Source organism: Lactuca saligna, chromosome 3 (assembly GCF_052625555.1).
Source record: "Lactuca saligna cultivar CGN05327 chromosome 3, ASM5262555v1, whole genome shotgun sequence".
NCBI lineage: Eukaryota > Viridiplantae > Streptophyta > Magnoliopsida > Asterales > Asteraceae > Lactuca > Lactuca saligna.
The window spans coordinates 137,963,135-137,975,149 of NC_136419.1; the positions used below are offsets into that span (position 1 = coordinate 137,963,135).

Below are 12,015 nucleotides of genomic sequence, written 5' to 3' on the forward strand. Positions count from 1 at the left end.
TGAGAGGCCCCGATGTTGTTGTTGTTGATCTAGTTATTCAACGAGTATGGATTAGACCAAGAAGTTAGTTTTAGATCTGGGAGTATGGATTAGGTAATGAGATAAAACTTGTTATTAGTTCGGGAGTATGGATTAAGACTAAGTTAATTGTCCCTAGTCCGGGAGTATGGATTGGGTACAGTTATTGATCCGGGAGTATGAATCAGATCAGGATTAGGGTATAGTTAATTGTCCTTATTCCGGGAGTATGGATTGGGTACAATTATTGATCCGGGAGTATGGATCAGATCAGGAGGTTAGTTTTAGATCCGTGAGTATGGATCAGGTAGTTTTAGATCTGTGAGTATGGATCAGGTGAAAAAGGTTAGTTTTAGATCCGTGAGTATGGATAGGTGAAGAGGATAGTTTTAGATTCGTGAGTAGGGATCAGGTAAAGAGGAAAATTTTAGATACGAGAGTTTAGATCGTGTCGTTGTGAGGATCTATGGGGTGGGATAAGAGTTGCCTTTATATGGTAAAATTGTACACGTTTGAATGTTCTATATTTATAAATATATGATATAACATTGTGGGATGAAAACCCTATATGCTCACCAGGCTCCCAAGCCTGACCCAGTCAGTTTTCTTTGTATCACAGGTATCAATACGAAGACATATTTCACAAAGAGAATTAAAGGAGTTATAAATCATTAGTGTAATTGAATGTAAGTTCTGTTTATGCTTATATGTCTGTATCGGAACATGACATCCCGAGTTTTTATTATTAAATGAAAATACATTGTCTTCGGGAAATGTTTTGATAAGTTATTATCATATCTTGTTTTGGGAACAAATTCCGCAACCGTTTTCTTTAAAAGATTACTCTGATTTTATAAAACAAAGCATAAACAAATCGGTCTTTTCTGGCCGTGAAAATGGGGATGTCACATTATCAGTCTCCCATGAATCCAATAAGGTTGCATAATTAGTGGCATTCTCGTATGTTGGTTTCTTCCTGTCACCTGTAACAATCCCCCACATAGTGTTGTCTCGTAAGAAATTCTTCATAACATAACTCCAATAGGCATAGTTCTTGCCATCGAGTTGGACAGTAATGGACTGAAAAGAATCATCTCTTGGGACCATATTCCAATATCAGTCAAACGAGAATAACCAAAACAACAACAAAGATGAATAACAGGCTATATATATATATATATATATATATTCAAATGGGGCAAAGGAAGGTTTTTTTCTAAATCACCAACTAACTTAAAACTTCTATACCTGCTAGATTTACCTCCACATACCTAACGCTGGCATTTTGGATGCCACTAAAGCAATTCGAAACTAGTTTTTCTAAATTGACACTTAGTTTTAAACTAATTAGATTATAACCCGATTATAACCCGCGTTAAACGCGGGTGAACATATTAAAAAAATTACCAAAACATTTATATATATATTGCATAATAATTATAAAAGAAATTTTATAGCTATTGTTATTAATGAAAGGTGAAGAAGAAACACTGAAATCGATAAATAACTATAAATGTTGCAGGACCTATTTGTAGACAACATTTTTTGTTTTATTAGTTGAACGACCCTCGTCACATATGAGTACCTTCAAAACTTTTTTGTTTGTTACACGAGAAACAACTACATATAAGTGATCATGGGTGAAGACAGGTCTACACAAGTATAATCCAACATTTGATAATGATTGTCATTGACTTTTGTTAATGGTCATAGCAAAACAAACTGCTATTGGAAATGCCTACGTTGAAAACGGAATGGAAATTTTTTATCGGATGGGGTCAACTTCATGCGAGGTATATAAGTAGTCTCGTTGAAAAATCTACTAGATACGATTTGTGCTTCAATGATGTGTCTTCCAAGGCTTACGATTTGCAATCTAGTACCATTGCATAGTCCTCTCGTTTGGTCGATATTACAAAGCAACATGACCAGAACACCTTTTTTTAGTATAAGTTTATGGTTGGGAATTTCGGAGGCCTTAAAAGCGTTCAACACATCCAGAGAGTATACTGATTCCTCAAAAGAATCTTCTGTCTCGGTCTCACATAAGGAATCTGAACTCATATATGTTTTCCCTTCATTTTTCATCAATTCTAATATGTAGTCGTTGATAACATCAACTTCTTCATTAGGAGGGACCAAAATAGCTTTATCTTCAAAATACGATGGATCATCAAGATGGTTATGAAAAGATGAATAAATGCAGGATACAATTGAGTGAATATGGTCAGCCGTAGAGGGAACGATCACATCTTCTGGAAATTCAACTTTAACTTCACCATCATTAGGACCACCGATAGTACCTTCACCAATTTTTAAGAATCTAATCAGAAAATGATTTTGTCTCTTCGAAATCATTGTTTGGACAACCGAACTAAAGCCTCATGTTTACAGTCAAACTTAAAACTGTACATTCATGCCATAATCTTGATGAATGCAATGATGCCTGCACAATATCTAAACGATTTCCTCTTTGTATTACTGGAAGAATTTGTCGAAAGACACCTCCAAATACAATGGTCTTGCATCCAAATGGTTTATCATTGTTCTTAGGAAGGATAATATCTCTAAGCGTCCTATCAACATTGGGGCTTCGTCCCAAATTATAAGGCTCGCTTTGTTCAACGGAGCAGCTACATCGTTACCTAGTGTAATAGATCAAAAACAAATTCTCATTCAAGTTAATTGGTATATGAAATCTTGAATGCGCTGTCCTACCACCGTAAAGCAAGAGTGCTGCAATTCTGCTTGAAGCAACATTAATAGCTACTTCACCTTTAGATCTAATAGCAGCAGATAGTGTCTTCCAAACAAATGTTTTTCTTGTTCCTCCATAACCATAGAGGAAAAGACACCACATTTTTGTTGTTAACTGCATTCATAATTATATCATAAACAATTTTTTGCTCGACATTTAATTTGAATGCAGTTGTTGATGTTCAGATTCAAGACTGGACAGATCATAATTAAGCTCATCTTGAATTAACATATTGCAAGAATCTTGAATATATTTGTGATCAGCTAATGACATATTGGGTATTTGCTTAAGACTCAGTCCGCAGCTCAACAAAGATTTCTCAATGTACAACAACGTTAGGTCGTAAATTGCTTCTGGTTTTAGCTTCAAGCCTGAAAACATTAAAAAGCAATGAAATAATTTATTTATAATATCAATTAAAGTGGGAACGTTTTTTTGTGTGAATGTACCTTTCACGCCTATTTCTTATTACGAACATGAACGACATCATCAGAAAGACAATTATATGTGTCTTTAAAAACATGATGAGGTCGGGATAGACTATCTGATGTAATCAACATAACGAATAGAGACCTGCAGAAAGAAGTAGCGGCCCAATGATGTGTTTCTTGTATAGAAGATATGTACTCTCTATCATCGTCTAATAGAACAAGATCCTAGCAAGCATCTTTGTAAGAGTCATAAACGGGCTCGTTAACCATTCTAATATCTTCATAGCAAGTAGGACCCTTTACTTTGTTGAGCAAAATGTGCAGGTAACAAACATCACCAGACTTGGGAGACACATGATTAACTCTGCCAAATGACTTTGTCTTTGTTTTTCTTCTTGTCCATACTTTATCTGATTTATTCCAAGCATATTGAGTTGGGAATTCAACATAGGATAACTCCCTTGCCTTTTCTTCGTAGCTATTACATTCCATCCAGGCCAAAAATTGAGAAGCAACAATAGTTGGTTTAGAAACAACATTAGTAACACGTTGGGATGGTTTAAACACAAGTTGTTTGTCTTGTAGGTGACACGATAACCTTTCAACAGGTTGTGTTCTATAATAAATGTCATACCTAAAAAGTCTCCAACGTGACTCACAAGCAGAAATATAACGACAATTGTAATACTCAACAATTTCATCACTTTCATCATGATTGCTATTTTGTTTATGTTATTTTTTGTTATTTTTGGCGTCGTAAAAAGACGTGGTGATCTTGTCTGGACCTTTGTTAATATACTTAAAAAGGTACTTTATCGATCCAAGCTGATTACACCACTCAAGATTCATATGGGCTTGGTATTGCTTCAAAAGTGTCTTATTATATGGAACAATATATCTGAAAAAAGAAACAAAATGTCCTAAAGAAAATTAAGATCATTTAACATATCTTTCCTATAAAAGATAACATGTATAAAGAAATAAATGTTTATATAAATAAAAAATTAATTTTTATACCTATTGTCGAAAGAAACTCCATTTTTCACGACATTGTTTCAGTTGTCGCGTCTTCGTTAAACTGGATAACCATCATTATCAATATATGTGTCATTTGTAAAGTATTTTGGAAATACTTTAGGACATTTACCATTTTTCATACATGGCATAAATGGAAAATCATTGCCGCAAGGTCCATGTATCATGTTGTCAGAAACAATTTGATACAGATCTGGTTCAAGTTTCTTGTCTGGCAATTCAGCACATATAACGCGATCTATGTCTTCGGGATTTGGAAGTTTAGACTTTTTTTTTCTAAATATAGGCATATGTGACAATGTGGAAGACCCCTTTTTTGAAACTCGGTCGTATATATAAATGTATAGTGCAAATATGTACCCTGGTTAATGTAACACCGTGAAATTTCAAAAAAAAATTTCATTTCAAATTAATAAAAATACTCCAATCACATATTTTCAAAAACGCGTATCATAGGTTTTTCACTGAACATAAGTACAAATCACAATCCCCAGAATCCCAAAACATCTTCACTACAAGTGTGTACTGATCATGCCGACGCCTTCCCGCGATCATCACTGATACCTGAAACATATACATAAATAACTGTAAGCATAAATGCTTAGTGAGTTCCCCAAAAATACCACGTAGACACGTATCAGCCACTCAAGGCTGTAACTCTGATGACCCTCTGGTCGAATATCTCTGTGGGACCCTCATGGTCCCATAACTTTGTGGACCCACTGGTCCTAACTCTGTAAACTCTGAATCATGCATATCACATATCATATAGAAATCACAACACATAAATAGCATACAATATACACTGTCACATAACTCTGATTACCAATCTAGGTAAAGTATAGTGAGAAGACTCACCTCGAAGATGTCAGATAATCACTCGTGCTCAATCTTCCGACCTAGCTTCTTCCTATAGCATAAATAGATCTCTAATTAATACTTTCCTTACTTAGTTTGACTAATGTCCTTGATTCAACACAAGTCAAATATGGTCAACGTTGGTCAATGGCCACCCTTTGGCCCAACTCGTCGAGTCAGATGCTGACTCGTCGAGTTCAGACATGAACTCAAGTCCCCTAAATCCCCCTCTGACTCACTTAGTCACTCTCCCAACTCAGCAAGCCATCAACTGTGTGAGTCACGGGACAACCTGGTCCGACTCGTCGAGTCTACTCATGGACTCGACGAGTTCATTCCATGCTCAAACTCAAAAGAACTTCTGAGGTCAGATCTGTTCCTCTAATCCATATATCTGACCTTCCTAAGCTTATTAAACACGTAAAGGTTCAATCTTGATACTCATCCAACATCCAAACAACTCTATTTGATGAATTAGCCCCAAGAGCAACATCCTAAGTCCATTTCTTCCATAACTCATCATAAAGCAAGATGGATAAAGCTATGTGGACCACTATGGATCCAGATCCGAAGTCTAAACATGATAAGGGACCATATATCCAACAAATCATCCCAAAAAGGGTATAGAAAACCCTAAGTCCATGGATTCTTCAACAAAACAGAAAAGGATCGATATGCTACCTCACGGATGATGTTCTTTGCTTGAGATCCACAGATATGCAACCTCCTTGGTCTCCTCAAAGCTGGAACCACCTTCTTCTTGCAAAACCAACCCACAAAGATCAAATAATGGCTTCCTTCCTCTCACAAACACTCAAGCACTCTTAGGGTTTCTCTCAAGGATCTGGTAGCCGGAATGGTGGCTATAAGGGTCCTTAAATAGGTCCCAAACCCGAGAAATTAGGGTTTCTTTCGTCAGCTCTGGATCAGCGATTGCACTCCCCCAACTCGTCGATTCTAATCATTTTCCACGTCACCCATTCGTGACTTGAATCATCGAGTCTATGCACCAACTCGTCGAGTCACTCAACACAACTCAAAATATAGTATAAATTAATGTACATGGGAACCCGGGTGTTACAATTCTCCCCCACTAGAATCAAACTTCACCCTCGAAGTCTTGCTCTGCAAATAACTCTGGATACTGCTCCCGCATTTCTAACTCCGGCTCCCAAGTCAGCTTAGACCCCTTCCGATGATACCACTGTACCTGAACTAGGGACACCTCCTTGTTCTTCAGAACCTTGATTCTCCTATCTCGAATCACGATCGGCTCTCAACATAGTTCATGCTCGCATCCACCTGAATGTCCTCTAATGGAACCACTGCTGACTCATCGATAATATACTTCCTCAACTGAGACACGTGGAAGGTATCATGAATTTGACTCAGCTCGGCAGGTAGCTCCAAACGATACGCCACTCTGCCCTACCTAGCTGTCACCCTGAATGGACCGATATATCGAGGTCCCAACTTGCCTCTCTTTCTGAACCGAATCACACCCTTCCAAGGTGATACCTTCAGGAGAACAAAATCACCAACCTAAAACTCAAGCTTTGAGCTACGCCTATCAACGTAGCTCTTCTGGCGATTCTGAGCTGTCAGCAACCTCTGCCTGACCTGCTGAATCTGCTCAGTCATCTGGAGCACTATCTTCGTACTACCCATCACACGTTGTCCTACCTCTCCCCAACAAATGGGAGCCCGACACCTCCTTCCATACAACAGCTCTAAGGGGGGGCATACCGATGCTCGAATGGTGGTTGTTGTTATAGGAAAACTCAGCCAAAGGCAGATACATGTCCCAACTTCCTCCGAAGTCTAATACACACGCCCGAAGCATGTCCTCGAGTGTCTGGATAGTCCGTTCACTCTGACCATCGGTCTGAGGGTGATAAGCAATGGTGAAATGCAATCTCGAACCCAACTCCTCATGAAATTTCTTCCAGAACCTGGAAGTAGAACGTACATCTCGATCTGACACAATCGAGAACGGCACTCCATGCCGAGACACCACCTCCCTCACATATATCTCTGCCAACTTCTCTATAGAAGAGCTCTCACTGATAGCAAGGAAGTGAGAACTCTTCGTCAATCGATCCACAATCACCCAAATTGCATCGAAACCCCTTTGGGTTCTTGGCAGTTTGGTGATGAAATCCAAAGAAATTTGTTCCCACTTCCACTGGGGAACCTCAAGTGGCTGCAACTTGCCATGCGGACGCTGGTGCTTGGCCTTAACCTGACGACAGGTCAAGCACCTCTCTACAATCCACGCAACATCTCTCTTCATACAAGGCCACCAATAGTCTCTCTTCAGGTCCAAATACATCTTAGTAGCCCCGGGATGGATCGAGAATCTCGATCTACGCGCCTCCTCCATTAAAACATTGTGTGCCTCGCCAATAAACGACACCCAGATCCCACCATGAAAAGTCATAAGCCCTCGGCTATCAATCACAAACTTAGATACCTGCCTAATCACTCGCTCCTTCTTGCAGTTCTCCGGTCTCACAGCCTCTGCCTGGGCCTCAGGAATGGTATCTAACACTGGAGTCATCATGGTCATTCTCTTACACATACTTTGTATTGGAACACTCTTTGCCCTCCAACCTTAGGGCATCGGCTACCACATTCGCCTTGCCCGGGTGGTACAGGATCTCACAATCATAATCCTTTACCACATCCAACCATCTCCTCTGCCGTATATTCAGGTTGGGCTGATCCATCAAATACTTCAAACTCTTGTGGTCTGTGTAAATGGTACACCGAACCCCGTAAAAATAGTGGAGCCATATCTTGAGGGCGAACACTACCGCTCCCAACTCCAGATCGTGAGTGGGATACCTTGCCTCATGAGGCTTCAGCTGCCTCGATGCATATGCTATCACTTGCCATCTCTGCATAAGCACTGCACCCAACCCTGATACCGATGCATCGTAGTATACCACAAAAACCTCAACTCCCTCTGGAAGGGATAACACCGGGGCTTCGCACAACTTTCGGCAAAGAGTCTCAAACGAGGTCTGCTGCTCCGGAACCCATGAGAAAACAACTTCTTTCCGAGTCAACCGGGTAAGTGGTACTGCAATCTTGAAGAAATCATTGATGAATCTCCGATAATAACCAGCCAATCCCAGAAAACGTGTGATCTCGGTAGCGGATTTTGGCACCTTCCAACTCATCACCGCCTCAATCTTGGCCCAAGAACTGGACCACTCGTAGCCAGAAATCGCACTTGGAGAATTTAGCATAAAGCCTCACCGATCTCAACACCCCGAGGACTTCCCTCAAATGCTCCTCATGCTACTCTCGGGATCGAGAATACACTAGAATATCATCAATGAACACAATCACCGACTAATCCAACATCGGCCTGCATACCTTGTTTATGAGATCCATGAACGCTGTTGGTGCATTGGTGAGCCCGAAGGGCATCACCACGAACTCATAATGCCCATAACGCGTCCTGAACGTCGTCTTCTGGATATCCTCATCACGTACCCTCATCTGGTGATATCCAGACCTCAAGTCTATCTTGGAAAACCAAGATGCCCCCTGCAACTGATCAAACAGATCATCAATCCTCGACAACGGGTAACGGTTCTTGACCGTCAGTTTGTTCAGCTCCTAATAATCAATGCACATCCAGTGCGAACCATCCTTTTTCCTGACAAAAAGGATCGGAGCTCCCCAAGGTGAGCTACTCGGCCAAATAAACCCTTTCCCCAGCAGCTCCTGAAGCTGTGAGGATAGCTCCTGCATCTCTGGCGGCGCAAGACAATATGACGCCTTTGCGATAGGCGCTGCTCCCGGAACCAAATCAATGCGAAACTCTACCTGCCTTTCGGGAGGCACACCTAGCAATTCCTCAGGAAAACCATCCAGAAACTCGTGCACCACGGGAACATCATCAACCGAACTCAGCCTACCCGTGGCTGCTCGGGTATCCAACACATAGGCTACAAACCCCTTGCAACCCTGCTGAAGACTCAGTTTGGCTCCGGCAGCTGAACAAAACGCTGACTCACTTCGGGTACCCTCGCCATATACCATCAACACTCCCCCACTAGGGTCTCGTATCGTCACCAAATGTCGCTCGCAGTCAATAATAGCCCCAAAGCGGCTCAACCAATCCATGCCCACTATAATGCACACGTCCCCCATCGCTATCGGAACTAGATCTATCAGAAACTCCACACCTAAGATCTCAAGCACACATCCATGGCATACACCGCTCGCTCGTTGGCTATAGAAACCAGCAGAGGTCGACTCATCGCCTCCCGCTGAATACTGATGTGCTGGCTGAACGCTAAAGACACAAATGAGCGACTCGCACCCGAGTCAAATAACACCAAAGTAGGTACAACATTCAAAAGAAAAGTACCTACACATACCATGATATAAACACAATATCTCACGCATAGCATAAATAAATGGAAGGATACATACCAGCCACAACATCAGGCGCTGCGCGGACCTCCTCCGCGGTCAACTGAAAGGCTCTCCCGCGAGCCTTGGGCGCCTCAGCCTTCACTGGCCGACTCTGTGCAGCTCGCACCGCAACAGGGGAAGATGCCTGTGATGCTCCCTGCGCCGACCCCCACAACTGTGGGCACTCGGCCTTCCGATGGCCAGTCTGGTTGCAGTGGAAACATACTGCAAATCCCTTGGGGCATTCCTTCGCCATATTCCCCTCCTTGCCACACTTGTAGCAAGATCCAAACCTACATACCCCCTGATGACCCTTGTTTCACTTACCATAAGTGCGGCCCTTCTGGCTCCCTAACCTCGGATCAGCAGGTTTTGCCCGCTTGGCTGCCAGCTGAGACTCGACCTCTTCCCTGGCCTATCTCTCGAGCACAATCTCCCTTTTCCGAGCATTTTCTTGAAGCTCAGCAAATGTCGGGTACGTCGAGTTCGCCACGAACTCGCGAATGTCCCTCCTCAGAATACTCAGATATCGACTCATGCGTGCCTGCACTGTGGACACCTACTCAGGGCAAAACATCGCCCTCTCGTGAAACATCTGATAGGTTTTGAGCATTCTAACACTTCCTAAGTGTACATGCAACCCTAATAAACCTTGGATCTATGTTTGTCTAAGATACATGCAAATAATTATTTTTCCAAGGTTCATATCCTAACTATCATGGCATGGGGAACATGAATCAAATAAATCTAGTAGAAATACTTACCTTGTAGTAGTAGTTGATTGCTTGGAGTTTTAGAGCCTAGCACCAATAGTGTGAATGCCTCAAATGGAAATCACAAATCACCACAAACTTGGAACTTTGAGAGAATAGTCCCTACTATCTTGAAATCGGCCCTCACCTCAACAAGTGTCAACTAGTGTGATTTCAAGAACCAAAGCCTCCTTTATATAGTGTGGTGGATTAGGGTTACATCCATGTAAACCCTAATACCCATGTCTCTTCATTTCCATGAGATCCATGGGTTAAAGCTCCATGGAGTATCCATGGACTTTTCCATGCAAGCCTAGCCCATTCTAAATAAGCATTAGCCCACACTATATAAATATAGAAGCCCATATTTAATTAGTAATATCTTTGATCTCTAAATTAATCCTAGATTAATTATAGATCAATACTAATTAAATAATATGACCTTATATTAATTTATTAGAACTTATAATATATTAATAAATCATAACTTGTACTATTCTCAAATATTATCCATAAATTGTTCAGGTGAAGTGCAACCCAAATGGACCATACCGGGTCGGGTCACGTACATACCAAATATAGTTATGCACTTAGACACTATATCCAATAGTCTCCCACTTGGATAAGTCTAATAACTATAGTTGCAAGTATGACTTCAGGAACCGATCAGCAATCGTAGCTCTTTAAACTCTGTTGACCTAGAATGCGCCATTTTAGATAAGTGATCATATAATCCTCTGCTCAAGATATCAGCTGGACAAATACATGGAACATGGTCTTACTTATTGTCCAACATTTGTTTCCCGATTTCCGATTTGTTTGACATAGAACTTAACTGAACACATGAATTTATTTCTGACCGGGCTGGGTACATAGGTCAAAACACAATCATCGAGGGGCCCAAATATCAACTTCTAATCCAAGAAGGAATAGATAGACTTCGACTCATATGTTTGTTCTACCACTCATTGAATTATACACAAAGGCACGTTTTATGACATCGAGTTACCAATGCGTTTTCATACAATCAATGCATAATCAACTCGTAAGTAACAAATCATATCTCTAGGTTTGAAGACTTATATGATATTACCATCTCACGATCACTCGAGATAAAATTCCATGAAGTGATTCCAGTGAGCATGGGGTGAGTCCAATGCTCAGAACTTATGAGCACTCATGATTGTTGTAGCCATGTCCAACACCTTGGACCTCTACAACCAATCATGACAGTCTTGATTCATACCTACTTCCGACATATGACCGACTGTGGAGGTTTGAATAATATGATATACCAAACATAATTATTCTGGAAGTCAAAACATGCAAAAGAAATATAGTAAATGATCGACAAGAGATAGCAACACTTTACTCATAAATAAAACACCTTTTATTCATCATCTAATATCAATTACACTTTACAAATTTCATAATTTATCTAACTACTAAAACTTATATCATCCTTCAGCCCTATGCTCCGAGCATCCTGGAGATGCTTAACCCTACTTAGTCCCTTCGTGAAGGGATCTGCTGGGTTCTCATCCGATGATACCCTCTTTGCCACGAGGATTCATTCTTCTATTCGATGTCTGATGAAGTGATATTTTCTATCAATGTGTCTGGATCTCCCATGATCTCTTGGTTCCTTGTCTAAGGCAACCGCACTATTGTTGTCACAGAAAATCTCCATTGGCTCTTTTATAGCTGGTACAACTCCAAGGTCACCGAT

The 12,015-nt window shown here is 40.9% G+C and overlaps 2 protein-coding genes across 2 annotated transcripts in view; both read right to left on the minus strand.

The window, feature by feature from the left end:
* Positions 1-1,743: 1,743 nt before the first annotated feature.
* On the minus strand, positions 1,744-3,263 carry LOC145036009 (uncharacterized). The gene is made up of 5 exons (XM_078984500.1): positions 3,226-3,263; positions 3,105-3,147; positions 2,737-2,890; positions 2,501-2,663; positions 1,744-2,392 (listed from the first exon to the last, which is right to left on the minus strand). Exons 1-5 carry the CDS (start codon positions 3,261-3,263, stop codon positions 1,744-1,746), a joined length of 1,047 nt encoding a protein of 348 aa, XP_078840626.1.
* A 169-nt stretch (positions 3,264-3,432) lies between these two features.
* The window catches only part of LOC145036011 (uncharacterized), a 47,194-nt gene continuing 38,611 nt past the window's right edge, over positions 3,433-12,015 (minus strand). The window contains exons 4-6 of the mRNA XM_078984501.1: positions 4,432-4,603; positions 4,019-4,105; positions 3,433-3,925 (exon numbers count right to left, since the gene is read on the minus strand). Of these exons, the coding sequence (XP_078840627.1) occupies positions 3,433-3,925; positions 4,019-4,105; positions 4,432-4,603 (752 nt within the window). The remainder of the gene's footprint in view (positions 3,926-4,018; positions 4,106-4,431; positions 4,604-12,015) is intronic.

Coding starts and splice junctions, on each gene's coding strand:
- LOC145036009 (XM_078984500.1), bottom strand. CDS start 3,263: ATGTCGTTCATGTTCGTAATAAGAAATAGGCGTGAAAG. Junction 3,148..3,225: donor ATAAGAAATAGGCGTGAAAG/GTACATTCACAC, acceptor TAATGTTTTCAG/GCTTGAAGCTAAAACCAGAA. Junction 2,891..3,104: donor ATTTACGACCTAACGTTGTT/GTACATTGAGAA, acceptor TTATGAATGCAG/TTAACAACAAAAATGTGGTG.